At 42.8% G+C, this 23,143-nt stretch overlaps 1 protein-coding gene across 1 annotated transcript; it reads left to right on the plus strand.

Moving 5' to 3' along the window:
- The first annotated feature begins 1,595 nt into the window (after window positions 1-1,595).
- On the plus strand, window positions 1,596-20,691 carry SEC23B (SEC23 homolog B, COPII coat complex component). Its single transcript, XM_063918153.1, has 20 exons — window positions 1,596-1,774; window positions 3,359-3,594; window positions 7,147-7,204; window positions 7,402-7,488; window positions 7,923-8,159; window positions 9,200-9,285; window positions 9,708-9,852; window positions 10,645-10,803; window positions 11,055-11,170; window positions 11,286-11,409; window positions 12,853-12,933; window positions 13,184-13,273; window positions 13,761-13,867; window positions 13,948-14,101; window positions 15,036-15,113; window positions 15,435-15,596; window positions 15,699-15,785; window positions 16,243-16,398; window positions 18,098-18,163; window positions 20,381-20,691. Exons 2-20 carry the CDS (start codon window positions 3,374-3,376, stop codon window positions 20,468-20,470), a joined length of 2,304 nt encoding a protein of 767 aa, XP_063774223.1. The 5' UTR covers window positions 1,596-1,774; window positions 3,359-3,373; the 3' UTR covers window positions 20,471-20,691.
- Window positions 20,692-23,143: the final 2,452 nt, after the last annotated feature.

Raw genomic sequence — 23,143 nt, forward strand, 5'->3', positions numbered from 1 at the left:
GCTTCTAAGCAGACTATTGCTCGCTGAATTTGTAGCACAATTCAGCTGGAGCATTCTGCGGCTGGATTGCCGCATCCTAAATCAGTAACAGCCCATTCCACGAGGAAAGTGGGCTCATCTTGGGCGGCTGCCCGAGGGGTCTCGGCTTTACAACTTTGCCGAGCTGCAACTTGGTCAGGGGCAAACACGTTTGCTAAATTCTACAAATTTGATACCCTGGCTGAGGAGGACCTTGAGTTCTCTCATTCGGTGCTGCAGAGTCATCCGCACTCTCCCGCCCGTTTGGGAGCTTTGGTATAATCCCCATGGTCCTTACGGAGTTCCCAGCATCCACTAGGACGTCAGAGAAAATAAGATTTTACTCACCGGTAAATCTATTTCTCGTAGTCCGTAGTGGATGCTGGGCGCCCATCCCAAGTGCGGATTGTCTGCAATACTTGTATATAGTTATTGCCTAACTAAAGGGTTATTGTTGAGCCATCTGTTGAGAGGCTCAGTTATATTTCATACTGTTAACTGGGTATAGTATCACGAGTTATACGGTGTGATTGGTGTGGCTGGTATGAGTCTTACCCGGGATTCAAAATCCTTCCTTATTGTGTCAGCTCTTCCGGGCACAGTATCCTGAGGTCTGGAGGAGGGGCATAGAGGGAGGAGCCAGTGCACACCAGATAGTACCTAATCTTTCTTTTAGAGTGCCCAGTCTCCTGCGGAGCCCGTCTATTCCCCATGGTCCTTACGGAGTTCCCAGCATCCACTACGGACTACGAGAAATAGATTTACCGGTGAGTAAAATCTTATTTTTACAACCAGGACCGGCTCAAAGAGCTCGAGGCTGGTTACGCATAGGAGAGGGGACCCCATGCAATTTTTTTTTTTTTTTTTACACTTTTCACCTAAACAGACCCATTCCCACAGATAAGCATGCACGGATCTCACTAATCCGTGCATGACTATCCAGACACGCCAGGAAAAAGCAGGTCTATTTTTTGGTTGCTTTTTTTTTACGATTAGCAAAAAAATACAACCGCAATTGAACATTCAGGGACAAACACCCAAAAACGAATTAATTTTTAAATTCCCATGTTGTATGAACAAACAGGCGCGTTTGACTGATGGTCTATTCATTCGTATTTCTGCCCTCTGCCATGAAAACCATTACGAATAGCCCAAACACTGCCGAGATTTTAACTTAGTAAATTCCTGTGTTGCCACTTAGAAAAAAAACAAAGTCGGATAAAATCGGGACTTTAGTAAATAAACCCCCTGGTTTCAAACAAGAATGTTTATTTTCATTAAAAACAAAAGCTGTGAGTTGATTCATCATAAAATGAGAAAAAACAAAACAAAACATATAGCTCTCAGTGTCGGTAGCTGGAGGACAGGGAGGAATCAGCAGGACAGACAGGAGGAGTGCCAGATGTCACCCACTAAACACATTCACCATGGTTACTGCTGACTGAGAAAGCAGCAGACCATGACATGTGGCCTAGTGTGATGACGTCAGAGAACTGGTAAAGCTTGTTCTCTCTGAGGCGGAATGTGTGGGCGAGACCCCAGCTGATGACGTACGCGCGTGTTAGGCCTGGTGCGCATTACGATTGGCTGGAGACCACTGACGTGGCTGTGTACGTGCCCCTCCTTTCCTACTGACGCCTCACATAGCGTAACCGGCGCTTTGCTGAGCTGTACTTCCCAGGACAGGAACCTACACCCGGATCCTGAAACCTGCGGCCCGGGGACACTGACACCCAGCGAGCTGTGAGTGAGAGAGGTGAGTAGTTGTCTGCCAATACTTTACACAGCTCTATAATGGTAGAGATCCATCATGCCATATTGGGTGGCTACTGGACTGGTCATATACACTTATAGATTTCTATATCTATCTATCACATGAGTGTAGCTGTTATCAATGTATGACTGATCCTTCTTCCCATCCATGGTATGCTTGGAATGCCATTGACTGTTCTAAGAAGATAGGGCGATGCGTTATGGCAGAGAGGCAGCTGTATGATCAGAAAGCTTTGGTTATTGATTAGTTATCCCAGATTCCCAAGAGGTATAATATAATGTACCTGCACCTCTACTCACAGCACAGATGTATGGCACTACAGTTATTTGATCTATAAATCCCCCATTTACTTCATGGCCAGAACCATTATACTATTAATGAATTTACTTTCTACACTCATGTATACCAGTGCTGTACAAAACTATTAACGGATTTGTTTGGTGTATTCATGATTTTCGTGTGGAATTCTTGGTGATGCCAGAATAGAATTTGTTACCTTGGTTTAATTGACAGAACAGACCTGAAACTGATACAAAGTTTCTGAGGATCTAGAAAAGTTAACTGTGAAACATTGGCATATGCCTGCCTGAGGGTGCTAACTAATGGTCTGTTTACTAAGCTTTGGAGAGAGATAAAGTGGATGGAGATAAAGTATCAGCCAAGCAGCTCCTCCTACCTGCCATGTTACAGGCTGTGTTCGAACAATGACAGGAGCTAATTGGCTGGTACTTTATCTCCATTCACTTTACCTCTCTCCAAGGCATCTCTGTGTAAGATACCATAAACTTTGGCTTTAGGTAAAAATCCAGAGTATACAATTTGCTGATAAATCTGTTGAACTTCAAGTGATGAGCAAAATGAAAAACATTATTTGTTTTTTACGCGCTCTCATATTTTCAGAACCTACGAAACAAATAAAAGAGCTTACAGTGACCCATAGTAATATCTACTTTTGATTTGATTGTTTTGGGAATTGTATGATTGTGAGGATTTGCTGCCCTAGTTATGTGACTTTTAAATTGTCCTGTGCATTCATTTATAAAGTTTATTTCTAATTTGTTTTGTGTAATACAGCTTTTTTGGCCTTTGGCATTTGCTTACGCAGATTTTATTGTGCCTTCTGACTTGAAAAGATTTCATTATCAGTCACTTGGTTTGTTTGAGATGTGGATTTATAATGTGACAAAGTACAGCTGCTTGACACTGTAACTGCGTAACCCTGCTTGCGTCATGTAACCATTGAGGGGGGTTGGGGACAGATATTTACTCTTCCTTATTTCTGGAACTTGTTTTTCTTTTTATTTGAAGACCCCACCAGTCTTGCATTCTGCTGTCACATACGTGCTATGGTTAACTGTTATTTTGTGTTAGTAAAGTCCGTTTTTACAAAACCTATTTTAATTCTTCAAGAATGAGACATCCAATTACATAAATTGTTGTGCACGTTTGTTGGCAAGCACAGGCTGTAAAATTATGTAGATTACTTGGGTTATTCCTGGATTATCTGGACAGTGTTTCCTGCATGCTTCATATCCCTTATAAACAGAACGTGTCTCTGATTTCCAGCACAACCCTGTCCCCATGGCAACCTACCTGGAATTTATTCAGCAGAATGAAGAGCGAGATGGGGTGCGTTTCAGCTGGAACGTGTGGCCCTCCAGTCGTCTGGAAGCTACAAGAATGGTAGTGCCTTTAGGATGCCTTTTTACTCCACTCAAAGAGAGGTCGGACTTGCCACCTGTGCAGTATGAACCCGTCCTGTGCACAAGGCCAACTTGCAAAGCAGTCCTTAATCCTCTTTGGTAAGTATTTCATACTTTGAGATGCTAACAACCTATTGAATTAGCAACCTATAGGGGTATATGCAATTGCGGTCGAATTCGCGGCAATTATCGCCGTTTTTTAATTCGACCAAATTCGCCAGGTGAATCCCGGCAGGTGCCTGCCGGGATTCACCATATTCAATGAAAAACGGATTCGCCAGAATCGCGGGCGAAAATCGGCCGATTTGGCGGATTTTGCCGCGATTTTAAAAAACGGGAAAAAACGTGAAAAACCCGAAAAAAAAATGGCGTGGGGTCCCCCCTCCAAAGCATAACCAGCCTCGGGCTCTTTGAGCTGGTCCTGGTTCTAAAAATGCAGGGGAAAAATTGGCCAGGGATCCCCCGTATTTTTAAAACCAGCACCGAGCTCTGCGCCTGATGCTGGTGCCAAAAATACGGGGGACAAAAAGAGTAGGGGTCCCCCGTATTTTTAACACCAGCATCGGGCTCCACTAGCTGGACAGATAATGCCACAGCCGGGGGTCACTTTTATGCCGTGCCCTGCGGCCGTGGCATCAAATATCCAACTAGTCACCCCTGGCCGGGGTACCCTGGGGGAGTGGGGACCCCTTCAATCAAGGGGTCCCCCCCCCCCCCAGCCACCCAAGGGCGAGGGGTGAAGCCCGAGGCTGTCCCCCCCCCCCATCCAATGGGCTGCGGATGGGGGGGCTGATAGCCTTTGTGATAATAAAAAGATATTGTTTTTTCCATTAGTACTACAAGTCCCAGCAAGCCTCCCCCGCAAGCTGGTACTTGGAGAACCACAAGTACCAGCATGCGGGAGAAAAACGGGCCCGCTGGTACCTGTAGTACTACTGGAAAAAAAATACCCAAATAAAAACAGGACACAGACACCGTGACTTGTACAACTTTATTACATACTGCCGACACACACATACTTACCTATGTTGACACGCCGACTGCCACGGTCGCCGACGATCCGAGGGTACCTGTGAAAAAATTATACTCACCTTCCAGCGTCCAGAGGTACATCCACGTCCAGAGGTAAATCCACGTTCTTGGCAAAAAAACAAACCGAACACCGATCCATACCGGACTAGAAAGGGGTCCAATGTTTTCACATAAGACCCCTTTCTCCCGAATGCCGGGACATCACGTGACTCCTGTCACTGACGTCCCTTCAGCCAATCAGGAAGCGCTACTTCCGTGGCGCTCACCTGATTGGCTGTCCGCTGTCTGTACTGTGACAGCGCATCGCAAAGCCGCTCCATTACTTTCAATGGTGGGAACTTTGCGGGTAGCGGTGGGGTCACCCGCCGGTCAGCCGCTGACCGGCGGGTGACCTCACCGCTAGCCGCTAAGTTCCCACCATTGAATATAATGGAGGGAGCTGTGCGATGCGCTGTCACAGTGCAGACAGCGCTCAGCCAATCAGGTGAGCGCAACGAAGTTGCGCTTCCTGATTGGCTTAGAGACCTGTCAGTGACAGCTGTCACTGACAGGTCTCATTCGTGGAAAGGTGTCCCATGTGTCAGCATGGGACCCCTTTCAGTCCGTTTTTGGTGCGGGTATTTGCGTTTTCTTATTTTGCCAAGTCCGTGGATTTATCTCTGGACCATGGCTGAGGTGAGTATTTTGAACTTTTCTTTACAGGTATCCGTGGATTCTACATGGAGAAGAGGACCGATGTCGGCGTGTGAACATAGGTAAGTATGTGTGTGTCGACGTATGAAATAAAGTTTTACTGTCGACGGTGTGTGTGTCCTGTTTTTATTTGGGTATTTTTTCCCCAGTAGTACTACAGGTACCAGCGGGCCCGTTTTTCTCCCGCATGCTGGTACTTGTGGTTCTCCAAGTACCAGCTTGCGGGGGAGGCTTGCTGGGACTTGTAGTACTAATGGAAAAAACAATATCTTTTTATTATCACAAAGGCTATCAGCCCCCCCATCCGCAGCCCATTGGATGGGGGGGGACAGCCTCGGGCTTCACCCCTGGCCCTTGGGTGGCTGGGGGGGGGGACCCCTTGATTGAAGGGGTCCCCACTCCCCCAGGGTACCCCGGCCAGGGGTGACTAGTTGGATATTTAATGCCACGGCCGCAGGGCACGGCATAAAAGTGACCCCCGGCTGTGGCATTATCTGTCCAGCTAGTGGAGCCCGATGCTGGTGTTAAAAATACGGGGGACCCCTACTCTTTTTGTCCCCCGTATTTTTGGCACCAGCACCAGGCGCAGAGCCCGGTGCTGGTTTTAAAAATACGGGGGATCCCCTGTCAATTTTTTCCCCGCATTTTTAGAACCAGGACCAGCTCAATGAGCCCGAGGCTGGTTATGCTTTGGAGGGGGGACCCCACGCCATTTTTTTTTATGATTTTACCCTTCCAGCATAAAAAAAAATAAAAATAAAAAAAATAATATTTTAAAAAATATATAAATAATATTTGTGCCTCCCAAAAAAAAAAAAAAAGTACCTAATCCCTTCTAATATAAATAGATCTGCTATTCCCAAAAAAAAAAACACCAAAAAAAACATGTTTAAAATTTTTTTATTTGTTTTCACCCTCCAAAGTGTGGCGGATTGAAAATGACGAATTTGCTGTCTAAAAGCACTGCTGTCGAATTTCAAAACTTGAATTGAATATGCTTTGGTCGAATTGCAGCACTTGTATCATTGCAGAAAAGTCGAATTTGCAAAAATTCGAATTTCAAAAAGTCGAATTTTGAAAGTCCGTTTTTTGGTCGGAAAGCACTGGATTGCATAGGGGAATTTTTTTTTTTGGTCGAAAATGACCCGAAATTCGACAATTTCGGGAATTCGACCACAATTGCATATACCCCATAGAGTTTAAAAAAATAGGAGTTGACTCTGGGGATTACTAATGTAGTATCAAATACATTTAATTTTATAGTGGTATTTTGTTTTTAGATTTTGAATGGTTTATATCTGATTGTTATAACTTTCTCCTTTTAAATGGCATTCACTAAAACGATTGGACCTTGGAGCTGATTCAAAGATGAACGCGGCCGCACGTCTGTATGCAGTGGCCGCGTCCATCTGATCTGTGCACTGGGCGTAGTGCACGTGTGCGACTCTTATCTTGCAGCTGCTTCCTTGAAGAATGCAGGTGCAAGATGATTGACAGCGGCGGGACTTCTTGGGGCGGCGACACAGCGTTTTGTGGGCTGAATGGGGGCGTGCCATGAGTGTTTTCAGGGGGAAAGGGGGGGGGGGGGGGGGAGATTGCATCACGTCACATATAGATGTTCCGATTAAAAAAAAATGGCAGTGGGCCGCCTCACAGAGATGCCAGGCTGCGCTGCCAGGGGTCAACCTTAATTCGATGGCGGCGCCATACATGCTGGGCGGCCCCCAGCATATGATCTGCGTCCGTCTCTGAATAAGGTCCTATGTCTGTTTCTATAGAACCCTATTTGTTCAGTTACTAAGCGTCTGCTATAATAGAGATCTCTGTGTAATTAATGTTATTTACACTATATATATATATATATATATATATATAATCTATATCCACTATGCATATATATATAATTTTTATTTTTTTTCCCTGTAGCCAAGTCGACTACAGAGCCAAATTGTGGGCATGTAACTTCTGCTTCCAAAGAAATCAGGTGGGTGCTGTATAATTTACTTATATAGCATAATAATCTCTGTATACTGAACGATTTTATAAAACAAAACCTACAAAAAACCTTTTAACTACCTATTGTTTAATCTGTCATTTGACTGAAATGAGTTCTCTTAGATCATTATTCATTAAATTTGTTATAATATCCATGTAATTTTGATAGATATGTATTTTTTACAGTTCCCTCCCACATATGCTGGAATATCTGAAGTTAATCAGCCTGCAGAACTCATGCCACAGTTCTCTACCATTGAGTACATTGTGCAGGTACAATTTATGAATATTAATTCATGTGCATGTTTCAGGCATGTCATGTGTTCATGTTCTGTGACAGTATTGGAACGTTAAAGTATTTAAATTACCATGTACAGTAATCTTACTGGCTATTGGAGCACAAGTACTTTTATTCGGGTAATGCCTAGTGTTTTCTCTAATAATGTTTTACACTGGTATTATTGTATGGACCAAAACACTTCCTTTCCATTCGTATACCTTCCAATAAGCCTGATAATGTGTGGATTTTGAATGGTCATCAATGAGTCGTTTGGTGCTGTGCATTCTCTTAGTTCTGTTTTAGGCCTGTGACTATGGATTGGCCAATTCAGTTGTAAAACTTGTTATTGAAACTGAATAAAAGCATTTCTGAATAAGTCTGCTGACGTACTTTTTACAGCGTTTCACACACATTCTTATCATTTCAGCGAGGCCCACAGACCCCTCTAATATTCCTTTATGTAGTGGATACCTGTCTGGAGGAAGAAGACTTACAAGCTCTTAAGGAATCGCTACAGATGTCATTGAGTCTCTTGCCCCCAGATGCTTTGGTTGGACTGATCACCTTTGGTAGAATGGTGCAAGTGCACGAACTGAACTGTGATGGGATCTCTAAAAGCTATGTCTTCCGAGGGACCAAAGATCTGACTGCAAAGCAAATACAGGTAGAGAGCTGCTGTTATTGTTGTGTACGTGCTAAAATGAAAGTAACAACGTTGTCCAGTGGGAATAATGTTGAAATACCCTCCTTTGGGGCTTCTGTCTTTTTAATAATAACATGCAGGTGTTTGCACTGCATTGGATCATACTGCATCGTGTTACATTGTACACTGAACTGGTTGGGATCACACAAGATCTGCTTATTGCTGTTGTCTGTGATTTGTAAATAAATGAAATCTTCCCTGCAGTGAAGGGTGGGGTGGGGTGGGGTGGGGTGGGGTGGGGGGGGGGGGGGGGGGGGGGGGGATGGACTGCTTCCTTGCTTCTATGGGGGAGCTCTCCTTGCCGGTTAGCCTCCCTGTGCAGGTATCTCCTCTTTACATTGTTCTCCATTTACTTATCCCAGATTAGCCGTAGACACTTATGCAAGCCCAGCAGGTGCTGGAGGAATGAAGCCTTTTGAGTAAGATTCAAATGGGTGATAATAGAAGTGCACAATGAAAGTGCCATTAATACCCTTTTCAGACAGAAAATGAAATTACCGGGTGACGCAGTTCCACCCGGTAATTTCATGAAACACGCGGATCCTTTTTCTGTGTGAAAGGGTCAACCCGTGTTGTAATTCCCAGGACTTCGACCCTGGAATTTATCAGGGTTGGAGACACTGGAATTATGACACGGGTTGACCCTTTCACACAGACAAAATACCCGTGTTGATCTGCAAACTACCCGGTAATTTGCATGTCTGTGTGAAAGGGGGTGTCAGGCAGGTCCCGGCAAAACAACCCTGCACTGAAATGCCGGGTAATTGCCGGGACTTTGCCTTTTCTGTCTGAAAAGGGTATTAATGGGATCCCTTTTGGACTGGAGCTACTTCAATAAAATTGCAGTACAATCTCACCAAAAGAAGAGTAATTGCATAGTGTATGGAAGACCTAAGCGTAATACAGCATATATTATTGCACAGATCTAAGTTTTCTACATTCTATTTAACCTGTTATGTTTACCGTTGGTTAATTTACATTTTTTTTAAATGTTGTTTTAGGACATGTTAGGTCTTTCAAAGCCTGCAGCCCCAGCACAACAGGGTAGACCCCTGCAGCCTCAGGAGCAGCCTTTCCTGTCCAGCAGGTAAGCTTTTTCCACCGTCATTATACAGGTTTTTGCATACTTCTCGTATTGGCGAATGCTGTGTGTTACAGTTCTGCAAATGCCTAGTATGTTGGGCAGAGATGCAAATAGCAGGATTAAGTAGTCAGATACGTATAAGGTTTCAATGGCAAGTGATATCATCTCGGTAGGTTTTAGACTGTATATAAATATGATGTACAGGATTCTTTTGTCTGGGCTTCTCGCTTGCATGCAGAAGTCTTCTATGGCTCTAAAATAGTCATAACTTGCAGGCTACAATTTTGAGAAGGTTTTGCCAGCAGTTTCATAGTAATTTTAGTTGTGATCCTGCTTTTTGGTAACTCCTGTAGTAATTCTGTGTATTACAAACTATGTAACAATGCTACTATTGTATGTTTTTATATATATTTTTTTTTTTCTAGGTTTTTACAGCCAGTTCACAAAATTGACATGAATTTAACAGACCTACTCGGGGAATTACAACGTGACCCGTGGCCTGTAACCCAGGGGAAAAGACCACTGAGATCTACTGGTGTGGCTTTGTCTATTGCAGTTGGCTTACTAGAGGTAATTGCAGATCTCTGTTTGCTGGTGGAGGAAGCGTATCAAGGGCCTAATTCAGACCTGATCGTAGCTGTGCAAAATTTTGCACGGCTACGAACAGTTACTCAGACATGCGGGGTGACGCCCAGCACAAGGCTAGTCCGGCCTGCAGGTCTGGCCCAACCCCCCCTCCGCACAAGTACTAAAGCATCGCACAGCGGCAATGCTTTTGTACTTTATGAATAGCTCCTTACCAGCGCAGGGAGCTACCTGACGCTGTCTGGGTCTCAGCGGCTGCGTGTGACGTCACGCAGCCACCACGGCCCGCTCCCCGCACGGTCCGGACACACCTGCGCTGCCCGGGCCGCGCACCCAAAACGGCGGACAAACTCCGCCGGCCCATCCCCTCCTACCTAGCGACCACCTCTGCCTGTCAATCAGGCAGAGGCGATCGCTGGGCTGAGACGGCCATTGGCTGTCTGGCATGCGGCTTCGCATGCGCAGTTCAGACCTGATCGGTTGCTGTGCGAAAACGCACAGTAGCGATCAGGTCTGAATTAGGCTCCAAGGGTCACTAGATAAATATTTGTAACTTGTTCCTCCTTTTGGCAAAGGCTAATTAATTTTAATTTCATTTATTTTGTATTTAAACATAACATTAACTAGTACAGTGTATTTGTAACAACATTGTATGTGTCTACAACTAGATAACCTCGTTTGCATTAAAATAAAATGCAACTGTGGACTTTGTCAGTTCGAACTATTGACTTGTTTATTTGTGTTAGTTTTCTTAGTTCTTGTTTTAAATCTCTTTAGGGAACACTTCCAAACACTGGAGCCAGAATAATGCTGTTTACAGGAGGTCCACCCACACAAGGACCAGGCATGGTAGTAGGAGATGAGCTGAAGACACCAATTCGGTCCTGGCACGATATAGAAAAAGATAATGCTCGTCTTATGAAGAAGGCTACCAAGGCATGTATACTTGTCGTGTTTCTATTGATTTTCTGTGTGTGGGAAAGGCATTCATTGTTTTAAAAGAGCTTGTAACACAATGCCGGTCTTTGTAATCCAAAGGATGTCTCCACAATAGCTATATTTGTAGTATAATCTCTTGTTTCCCCTCTATGCTCATTATTCTTTACTGCGCACCTACATCCATGCATAATCTAAAATAGTTCTGCTATAATCTTATCCTTTAATGACAACTTATTCTCTGGTCACAGCACTATGAAGGCCTGGCAAACCGCAGTGCGGCCAATGGTCACTGCATTGACATATACGCATGTGCACTGGACCAGACCGGTCTCTTGGAGATGAAGTGCTGCTCAAACCTCACAGGGTGAGTTCTAATTGGCATAGTGTAGTATACTATATAGTTATGTTAATGGTGCTTATTTCACTGTACATTGAAGCATCCCTTACATAATTCTGTACTTCTGGGTTTGCATTTTCAGAGGTCAGATTGTCATTGGAGATTCTTTCAATACATCTCTGTTTAAGCAAACATTCCAGAGAGTGTTCAGCAAAGACTTAAATGGAGAGTTCAAAATTGCATTTGGTGCCAACCTTGAAGTTAAGGTACGTTTTGGACTGGACACTTAAAACACGTGTTTTCCTTTTTGACTAATATTTCTTGCATACATACTTGTTTAAACGCTGAAACTATTCACATTTTATGTGTTGAATATCTCTTACCACAGCACACTTTAGGCACTAGTTACATAAAAAGTAAACAAAAATAGGAACCATATGGAGTCTACACTATGTGATGCATCTCAGGGCAGCCAGTATGAACAATTGAGTTTACCTGATTGTGTATCCTGGGAACAATAGGATCATTATGTATATTTGGGGACTCTGGTTACAGGTTTTCTGGTTTTATTCCAGAAGGATGAGGGACGGTGAAAAGTCTATAAAGTAAGATGTATTAGATATAAAAACTCAAATGATGTGTTCTTAAGACTGGCAATGTACTGTACTGTGCAAACTAGATTGGCTAAGCTCTCTATGAGCGACTGTATTCTTTCAGCTGTCTGAATCAGCTGATAGTGATATGATATACAGTATATTGGCCAGTCTTGCAATCCAATGAACATTGTATTCAATTAATCCGACAAGTCAGAAAAACTGCATTTTCCAATTTTTTTTCGGTCAAATCTGGATTCGACCTATTCAAGTCTGTTGCCGTTTTTCCATCTTGTTGGAAACCACGTGGATCCACGTATTTTGTCGGATTTGTGGGTGTTTCCGACAGGTTTTTAGCCTGTTTTCGACAATGTTGATTTGACTTAAAAAAAAAAAAAAAAAATGAGCGGCATTGTCGGAAACGGGCAGAAACCTGTCGGTAATGCCTGCAAATTGAATAGTGAAGAGTAGAGGCTCCAACACTAATTGAATATACCCCATAGCGTGTAAACACAGTTCCACCCAATTCATCATTAGATTAATTGTGTGGTTGCATCTTCCCACCTGATGTGTTGCACGCCAGATAGGACAATGCGACGGATGATGCAGTGTAGTTACAGATGTGTCTCATACATCACTGCTGCAGCTGCGCCAAACAGCCCGTCTTGGCAGGCCAGGTCCCGTGATACTCTGCTAGCATTGGGCATCTCTCTTTCCAATGCTTCTTAGTTGCAAAGTGATGTGGCTAGGAAGCACAAAGAGACTTTGCCAAGGCTAGATGTATGAGAAGGAACACATCTATACGTTAAGCATTTAACAATATATTGCATCATCGTATAGCGGATATATAGACTTTTGATTTTTGCATGGATAAATCGCATACATCTAGAGTTGCCCTCCATTATCCAACAGCTCGAAAGCTGGGTACACACCTCAGCAATCCGTTGATTCAGTGATGCATCTATATATTGTGCTTATACACACCACGTTTACTATTAATGTTTCTCATTTTAAATCTGGAGAATGTGCTGCTCTAAAATGTCTTTTTATTTTTTATTTTAAAAGCTATGGGCAGAATGTCTATGTTTTGTTAAAACGTTTGTGTGTTTCCAACAGACTTCAAGAGAGCTGAAAATATCCGGAGCTATTGGACCCTGTGTTTCCTTAAATGTGAAAAGTCCGTGCATTTCAGAGAATGTAAGTTGCAAAAAGACTTGCTGTAACATAAGTTTGGTTGGGAAGTTTTCTATTTATTTAATTAAAGTATGTACACCATGCCATCACACACACATCCTGATAGCGTATTTCTATATACCTCCATTATTACTACAAGGTAAGATATTTAATGTGTTTCCCCATCGTCTGTATATTTTTCTGAGATTCGCTGCTATAAAAAGCTCAGTGCTATGGTTAGGTTGTAACTAGGCATTTTCTCTAATTGTCTTAGGAATTGGGAGTTGGTGGAACATGTCAGTGGAAAATCTGCAGCCTGGATCCATCTACGACACTTGCGGTATACTTTGAAGTGGTGAATCAGGTATGCATTGCTTTCCTTCCTGCAAAAATCTGCTGTAATCATTTGTTTTTGTAGTCGCCAGACATGTTCGTGCCCTTTTAGTCTGCAAAATTGAGCTCTGTGTTGTATAGTACTGTGTTGATTCCAATTGTAAAGCGCAACGGAATATGCTGCGCTATATAAGAAACTGTAAATAAATAGTATAAACATTTGCACAAAACATCTCTCAGGGGAGTAACATTGTTTTATTCCGCATATGCATGTTGTTCGTGTGTGTGTGTGTGTGTGTGTGTGTGTGTGTGTGTGTGTGTGTGTGTGTGTGTGTGTGTGTGTGTTTTTTATTAATTTAAGTACAGAGCCATTATAGAATTTTTTATGTTAGGAGTTGGCTAGGACACAAGCATTTCCCAAGATATAAAGTCTGAGTAATGCATAAAGAAATCAGAATGATAAAATAATGTATAAATATCTGTAAATGATGCTACAACGAGTATTTGTCTTTGTTTAGCACAATGCACCTATTCCTCAAGGCGGACGGGGGGCCGTTCAATTTGTCACTCAGTACCAGCATTCCAGCACACAGAAACGGATCAGGGTCACCACAATCGCCAGGAAGTAAGTGGCTTTATTCTAGTCTTCACTAGCACTCTGTGCAGCGCGGAATGGATCTTACATTGCTGCTTCTCTGTCTTTAGCTGGGCAGATGCTCAAACTCAGCTGCAGCACATCGAGGCGGCCTTTGACCAGGAAGCAGCAGCAGTGCTGATGGCACGTCTGGGGGTCTACAGAGCAGAAACTGAGGAGGGTCCAGATGTTCTGCGATGGCTGGACAGACAACTCATCAGGCTTGTACGTTTCATTTTCTGTGGTAGTCATGCATGTAAAAACAATTCCTGATAAATCTATTTACTATTCTGAGAAATAACATACAGTAGATGAGAACAATATTAGAAGTCCCATCAGGGTTCTAGAATCCCCTAAAGGAATTATGTTATATAAATTTAAATAGCAGTGTTGATGTTTTTTTAATCTGGTAAAATATTTTCTCTTGGTAGAATTTAGGATATTGGGGGTCATTCCGAGTTGATCGCTAGATAAAAATGTTCGCAGCGATTAAGTGAAAAGCGGCACTTCTGCGCATGCGTGACGTACTTTCACAACAGCCGATGTAGTTTTACACAAGATCTAGCAAGACTTTTCAATCTCAATGTCTGCCGCAGAGTGATTGACATAACGTGGGCGTTTCAGGGTGTCAACTGACCGTTTTCAGGGAGTGTTCGGAAAAACGCAGGCGTGGCTGGGAGAACGCAGGGCATGTTTGTGATGTCAAATCCGGAACTGAACAGTCTGAAGTGATCACAAGCGCTGAGTAGGTCTGGAGCTACTCTGAAACTGCACAATTTTTTTTTGTAGCCGCTCTGCGATCCTTTCGTTCACACTTCTGCTAAGCTAAAATACACTCCCAGTGGGAGACTGCATAGCGTTTGCACGGCACTAAATACTGCTAGCAAGCGATCAACTCGGAATGACCATCCTTGTGCTCTGGGTAGCAGCCACTACAATTTTAACAGCCAATTGGTCTGTTTTAGTCCTAATGAATCACAAATTGCAGTGTGTAAGGGCTTGAAAGGCTTCGGGCCTCATTAAATGCCTCAATGGGTTCTATCAGTGGTATTGGGGTGGAATATTAACGCTGCTGAACTTTGATTACAATTAATTGCCATTTGCCTTTTACATAGAAGACTTTCTTTTAACTGAATGTGAACTCTTTATTCTTTTATAGTGCCAGAAATTTGGACAGTACAACAAAGATGACCCAACCTCCTTTAGGCTATCTGACTCCTTTTCCCTTTACCCTCAGGTAAAAGCTGTTTACTTATTTGTGCTATTTAAAGCATGTCATTTGAGATGTGTCGTACTTACATATGCATCACAGAAGGATTGTCCTTGCTTCTGGGCTTAGCAGGTTGTCTTAGTTTAAGAATTGTCCTGTAAATGAAATGTGTATTGACGCAAGCCAGTCTTTTCTTCATACCTGGGCTGTGCTGGCATTCCAGTCATTTTCTGGAGATTTCAGCTGTTTTGGGACACCTGTGAAATGACTGCATCTAAACTTCTGTGACGTGTACACTTTGAGGTTTGCTGTATCTAAAGATAATTGTTGTTCATTTAAACTCCACAGTTCATGTTCCACTTGAGAAGGTCGCCTTTCCTGCAGGTGTTTAATAACAGTCCAGATGAGTCCTCATATTATCGGCATCACTTTGCCAGACAAGACCTGACCCAGTCTCTTATCATGATCCAACCCATCCTCTACTCTTATTCTTTCTACGGTCCTCCCGAGGTAAGCGTTTATATAGAACTACTCCATGCAGCTATATAGTACAATTCTTATCATACCATATGCAGAATATCTACCACTTTCTGTGTTTCCTTGTACTCGCAGCCTGTTTTACTAGACAGCAGTAGCATTTTACCTGACCGGATTCTACTTATGGACACGTTCTTCCAGATTGTCATCTATCTTGGAGAGGTAATTTGAGTATAAAAAAACTAATTTTGGCCTCTATATTGTAATATTGATGATAAGAAAATTAGTGCTGGTATTTAATATGGGACTAACTTCTTAAAATCCTTGTCAAACATAAGTACTAAATCATTCTTCAGAGTAGTTTAATGAGATTGTGATTTGTGTTTCCTCCATTTTCTTATACAAAGAGCCCTCTGACTTCTATAGAAGAAAAGTCCTGTTATTCCTGTAAATTATAACACTAGTTTTGTAGGTTTCATGCTTCGTCAGAATAATGCAGGATTCTAAATTATAGTTTATTATTAAAAAAAAATAAAAAATATATATATAGATAGATAGATAGATAGAGATATATATATATAGATAGATATATAGATATATTATTATATGGTGTATATAGATATATATATTTTTTTTTCTCCCATTTTTCTTTTTATATTTATTTTATTTATTCCTGCAGACTATTGCACAGTGGCGTAAAGCTGGCTACCAGGATATGCCAGAGTATGAGAACTTCAAGCATCTTCTCCGGGCACCACTAGACGATGCCCAGGAAATCTTACAAAGCAGATTTCCAATGCCACGCTACATCAATACAGAACATGGAGGGAGCCAAGTAAGTTACCATGGTTTAGGCTTCACAAGTGTTAGAAATTTCCAGTTTAACATTAAAAGCAAGATATATTTCACTTTGTGTTTTTTCTCTTTTGTTAACAAAATGCATAAAATTTGAGGGGTGTGCAACAAGTTTCCAGATGCACTAAAAGTATTATAATTACAAACAAGGTGAACGTTACATTTTTGCAAAGTATTTTCCAGAGGAGTCTATGCAAAGTTGCATGCGCTCAAACCACATGGTGAAACAGCTGGACCAGTCAGAAGCAGGTATATCTTCTACATGCTGGATGAAGGTCTCCACTGCAGTTTCTGGTGACTCAGAACAAATCCCACGCATCTTGTGCTTATAATTTCTGGGAACTTGAAGAAGTTGCAGGGGGCCAGGTCTGGACTGTACGGCAGATGACCAAGCTCCTGGATGCGTTCATGGGCCAAAAAATCCACAACTTTCTTGGACTTGGGCAGGTGCATTGTTGTGATGGAGAAGGCCACTACAAGTGCAAGTTTTTGGACTCTGCCTGGAAATGGCTTACAGCAGCTGAGGCAGGCATTGGTTGGTGCACCAGTCCCCAGTGATGATGCGCTACTGCATGAGTGGTACATGACCATGAACAGTCTTGGCCACAAAAACAAACTCCATCTGCTTGGCCACACTGTGCTCACATCGGAACTTCTGCATCATCGCACCTCCAACTGGGGTACACTGGGCCGACTGTTTGGTCTCTGAGTCAAAACTTTAGATTTAGGATCTATCGTCACTTATGATCTCCCAGACAGAGTTTGAGTGAACGCCATCAAACCTGACCAGCATTTTGCAGCACCAAGTTACCCTGCTGTCAAGTCAGTTGATAGAAATTCTGCAAACCACTCCAACACAATGGTTCGGAAGAGTGTTCATCCCCAAAAGTAGTTCATAGTTGAACAAAACCCTCCTGCTGTCGCAGACCACTCCTTGTACTCGTAGAAGATCATGGCTTTCCAGTGACCATTTGTTGAGCTCCATAACGAGTTTGTGAAGGAATGAATATGCTGACTTTGGTGTGCAGTGCTGCTTATGGGCCTTATTCAGCACGGCCTGCTAATGCAATGCGATCGCATTGAGCCATTTTTAACACCATGCGCAGGTCCTGGGCAGCTGTGTAACGTCACACGTGGCCGCTTTGATGGGAAAGTTGGCGGTGGCCCCACTGCCTTTGCAGTAGGGCTGTGGAGGCAGGGTGGTCTTGTCTTATCTAGCATGCTGGGTGGCCCCCAGCAGGCGATCGCAAGCAGTTGTAGTTTTGCTATTTTAGCAAAACTGCAAGTGAAGCTGAATTGGGTCCTATATACGGTTCTGTACCTTGACATTTCAAAAGAACTTTAGTCCGAGATTACAGCTTACAACCCGTCAGATTGGCTACTCTACCTATGCACTGCACATCCGGAAATTTATTGCACACTTTTTTTGTTCCAGAACTTTACATAGTTGCTTGCAGAGCTCATTATTAAGTACCGTGATATTGTCTGCTAACAAGGTGGTGATAATACTTTTCTAATATATCCAGAAATATGATGGGGAAAAATAGGCAGATAGGAGGAAGACATCCCTTTTATGTTTGATATTTAGCACACTTTTTAAAGATTTGCTTATCACAAAAATACCATATAAAAACAAAATGCAAATCAAACATCACTGACCTGTGTTTTTCATTTTCTAGGCAAGATTCCTCCTATCTAAAGTCAATCCATCCCAGACGCACAACAATCTTTACAACTGGGGTCAGGTAAATATAAGGACACTTACATTCCTATAGACTGCAAAACAGTCCACAGGTCGTCGGCTGTTGTATTGCCAGAAATACTATATCAACTGGAAAACAGACCTTTGTAGGCATAAAAGTCTGATTTATTTATATTTTGTTATCCTAACCATACTTACTATGTATCTCCTGTTATTGATGCATAATGCAATTAATTATTTGTGTGTGTATATATATATATATATATATATATATATATATATATATATATATATATATATATATATATATATATATATATATATATATATATATATATATATATGCAATAAACACGTTTGGAGTGTGGCCTCACCATTAAGAAAAGTCTCAGAGGGTTGCCTTCATTTTGCTGCTGTTTTGGGGTGGGTCAGCTCACCTGGAGGAGGTGGAGTGCCAGACTATCCTTGGATAGTCACACAAAGCACTTTTATTTCCCCATAGAGGTGAGGAGCAGCATCAGCCTTTAATATAATATAATATTATATATATATATATATATATATATATATATATATATATATATATATATATATATATATATATAATATTATTATTATTTTTTCAATGTTTAGAGGGACACACCCCCTTCATCAGGAAACATTTGTTTTCTGATGAAGGAAACAAAATATTGAAAAATGGAATAAACACTTTTGGAGTCTTTCTTCACAATTAAGAAATGTCTGAGTACCGTCTTAATTTATATATTAGAAGAAAATGAACAAAAACAGGCGCTAGGCCAATGTGTACTTCAAACACTTAAAAAGTCCATGACAAAGACTCAAGCAAAGGAAAATCCACTAATATGGGACGTCCAAGCTCCTCATCCAGATGCACACAAACTTCTACAACGTAAAATATAAAAAGAGACCGGAGCACCTCCTTGTGCAATAATGTGTTAACACCACCAAAGTGTATATATTCCAAATATAGGTGGACCCGTACCAAATTAAACATTTCAAAAGGCTTATCTCAGATTATTGTAATGATCCATATAGGGTCATCAGCCATCTGAAGTGTAAAATTTTAATATAGATCCAGAGTACATAAAAGATAAAATACAAAAACAAACATGGGGGGTAATTCCAAGTTGATCGCAGCAGGATTTTTTTTAGCAGTTGGGCAAAACCATGTGCACTGCAGGAAGGGCAGATATAACATGTGCAGAGAGAGTTAGATTTGGGTGTGGTGTGTTCAATCTGCAATCTAAATTGCAGTGAAAAAATAAAGCAGCCAGTATTTACCCTGCACAGAAACAAAATAACCCACCCAAATCTAACTCTCTCTGCAAATGTTATATCTGCCCTCCCCCCCCCCCTCCCTGCAGTGCACATGGTTTTGCCCAACTGGTACAAAATTAACAAACAGGACACTTGAACATAAGTAAATGCCAGTACATGTATTCCGAGAAATTATCTGAACAGCGGCAAACAGCAGTTATCACTCAACATGTTTCGTCTAGGAGGAACTATGTCTCATACTTCTGACTTCCTCAGCGGTAATTACCAAGGGGTTAATACAATATGGTTTCACCCACCGTTTTTAGCAGGAGTGGTAGTGCCACATTTTGAATACCCCTGGTTCATAACATGTATAAGGAAGTGTCGGGTGGAAACTGACCAGTATTGTGACAATGAAATACATCTTTCTCATAACGCAGTGGTCCTCAAACTGTGTGCTAGGCACGCTGGGGTGCCTCGGGACACTTGCAGGGGTGCCTTGGATTGGTGGTCCAGGACCAATAAAAATTATTTATGGTCAATGTAATAGGCAAAACCAGTGCTGGTGGCTGCCAAACATAAAATATGTGGACAAACAGAAGCAAATCCTGTCCCTCACCACACAATTAAACTTATGGATGACACAAACACAATTTACTTTATTTAATATTTCTTTCTAAATGTCTCAATAAGATGCTTTTGTCCTGGAGGTGCCGTGAAAAAAAATCTGATGCTCTAGGGCGCCGTGATTCCAAAACGTTCAGGAACCACTGTCATAACGTTTAATAGGCAGCGTCCTTTTTTTTTTTTTTTTTTTTTTCTTCTTAATTGTCTGGTATGCTGCAGGATTTTCTAGTATAACACTGAAGCAGATTGTGACTTTTCTTAAATTAATTTTATTTTTATCTATCTATCTATCTATCTATCTATCTATCTATCTATCTATCTATCTATCCTAATTGATGCATTTTGTATTCCCCAGGAATCCGGAGCACCAATTCTAACAGATGACGTCAGTCTTCAAGTTTTTATGGATCATTTGAAAAAGTTGGCTGTGTCCACTGCCTCCTAATTCACAAAACATGTTTCAGAGAACCACCGATGGAACGAAATGCCATTTTTTTAGAAAAAACATTCCCCTAAGTAGTTCAAGGAACTAATCAGTTTTACCATTAAGCTAAATAAGACGTGAGGATCAAACTTTCAATGTACTCCTACCTTAGGTTTAATTTATTATTTTTGTGTTTTACATGCATAATTACAGTTTCAAATGTTAACAATGATTTGTATATATCTTTGCATTGTTTTTTTTTTTTTTTCTTCGTTTCCTTCTGTTTTCACTGCAGAAACTGTACATCCGATTCTACAGTAAATCTTCTGCCAAAAAACTGCAAATGTCTTCATAGTAAAAAAATAATTTTATTGATGTGCAGCTGGCGAGAGTCGTGAAGATAAATGTTCTAGGCTGCGTCTTGCAGGCAGCGGTGAGATTATGGAGAATCTGACCGATGTTTTAAATTGCAGTCGTTTAATAGACCAAACCAACCTGGTTTTTGCCTTTTACTTGATTGCCTTTTTAAAGAATAAGGCAAAGTCACCGGAATCTCGACAATGCCTGCAAAACACAGGCTATTAGATTTACCACCCAGTCTTATAGGGAATATAGAAAATCACTTCTTCTAAAGTGCTGAATTCTATGGTGTTGCTCTATGTCATGTGAAGCAAGCTTATTGAGCCACACCTGTTTCTCTCCATAGCGGTGGATGGCTCTCCCCTGTCCAGCTGATAAATAATAATAATAATAATTTTATTTATATAGCGCTCTTTCTCCAATAGGACCCAAGGCGCTTAACAGATACATAGCATAATATAGTACAGAAAATAATGAAGTACATTTTCATAAAATACAGAAGCATGAAGATACTAAAAGGGACATTATGGAAATGCTTGAGTAAACAGAAAAGTCTTGAGTCTACTTTTGAAGGATTCTATAGTTGGGGCCTCTCGCACTGTGCGGGGAAGTGAGTTCCATAGAGTCGGAGCCGCATGACTAAAAGCTCGACCCCCAGATGAATTACGGTAGATTCTAGGTACTGCTAAAAGTCCTTCATCTACAGATCGCAGTAATCGAGTGGGGCAGTATGGGGTCAGAAGCTGTTTCAGGTACCTTGGTCATGTAATGCTTTGAAACTCAGTAAGCCAATCTTGAAGATGATTCGCCATCGTACAGGCAGCCAGTGAAGGGAGTAGAGTAGGGGTGGGCAAAATATGGCCCGCGGGCCGGATGCGGCCCGCAAACCGATCCTGTCCGGCCCACTGCCTCCCACCAGCGAGCAATGACAAACGGCCCGAACGGCTGAGCTGCTTGTCATTGCTCTGCACTGCAGTACCTCCAAGCTGCCGGCGGCGCCTCTCTCCCCTGCTGCTGCGTTGTAGCAGCCTCCTCCAGAGTCCCCAGTGACAATGGCTGGGTTCAGCCGAAAAGGGGCGGAGCTACGTGTCAAGGAGGGGCGGGGCTACATGGGACCTCAGGGGGCGGGGCTACATGGGACAAGAGCCAGACTTGTACAGAATAGATCCATCCTTCCTGCCACTGCCAGCCAGATCAGTAAAGTTAATGGGAAAAGTGAGTGAGAGAAAGAAAGGTGTGTGTGTGAGAGAGATAGTGTGCATATATTTGTGTGTGCGGGCAGTGGCGTCAGTCTGTTTTTAGGTTTGGGGGAGAGATCTTCAGCTCTCGCTGTACCAACCCCTCCCGTGTTCTGTCACCATGTCACCCCCGTGTTCTGTCACGTATAACCCCCCCCGTGTTCTGTCACTGTCACCCCCCCCCCCCCTGTGTTCTGTCACTGTGTCACACCCCCCGTGTTCTGTCACCCCCACGTGTTCTGTCACCGTATCGCACCCCCCGTGTTCTGTCACCGTATCGCACCCCCCGTGTTCTGTCACCGTGTCGCACCCCCCGTGTTCTGTCACCGTGTCGCACCCCCCGTGTTCTGTCACCGTGTCGCACCCCCCGTGTTCTGTCACCGTGTCGCACCCCCCGTGTTCTGTCACCGTGTCGCACCCCCCGTGTTCTGTCACCGTGTCACACCCCCCGCGTTCTGTCACCGTGTCACACCCCCCGCGTTCTGTCACCGTGTCACACCCCCCGCGTTCTGTCACCGTGTCACACCCCCCGCGTTCTGTCACCGTGTCACACCCCCCGCGTTCTGTCACGTGTCACACCCCCCGCGTTCTGTCACCGTGTCACACCCCCGCGTTCTGTCACCGTGTCTCACACCCCGTGTTCTGTCACTGTCACCCCCCTCCCCGTGTTCTGTCACTGTGTCACACCTTTCCCCAGGGGCCATAAGACACTGGATAATTTGCTTGCTGCACAATAATTATCCTAAATAAAATGTTAATGTGTAAAAGGGGGCTCTACCTGCTGTAATGTGTAAAAGGGGCTTTCTCTAACGTCCTAGTGGATGCTGGGAACTCCGTAAGGACCATGGGGAATAGCGGGCTCCGAAGGAGGCTGGGCACTCTAGAAAGATTTAGGACTACCTGGTGTGCACTGGCTCCTCCCACTATGACCCTCCTCCAAGCCTCAGTTAGATTTCGTGCCCGGCCGAGGTTGGATGCACACTAGGGGCTCTCCTGAGCCCTTAGAAAGTATAGTTTTAGGTTTTTTATTTTCAGTGAGACCTGCTGGCAACAGGCTCACTGCAACGAGGGACTAAGGGGAGAAGAAGCGAACTCG

Source organism: Pseudophryne corroboree, chromosome 4, assembly GCF_028390025.1.
Source record: "Pseudophryne corroboree isolate aPseCor3 chromosome 4, aPseCor3.hap2, whole genome shotgun sequence".
NCBI classification, from domain to species: domain Eukaryota; kingdom Metazoa; phylum Chordata; class Amphibia; order Anura; family Myobatrachidae; genus Pseudophryne; species Pseudophryne corroboree.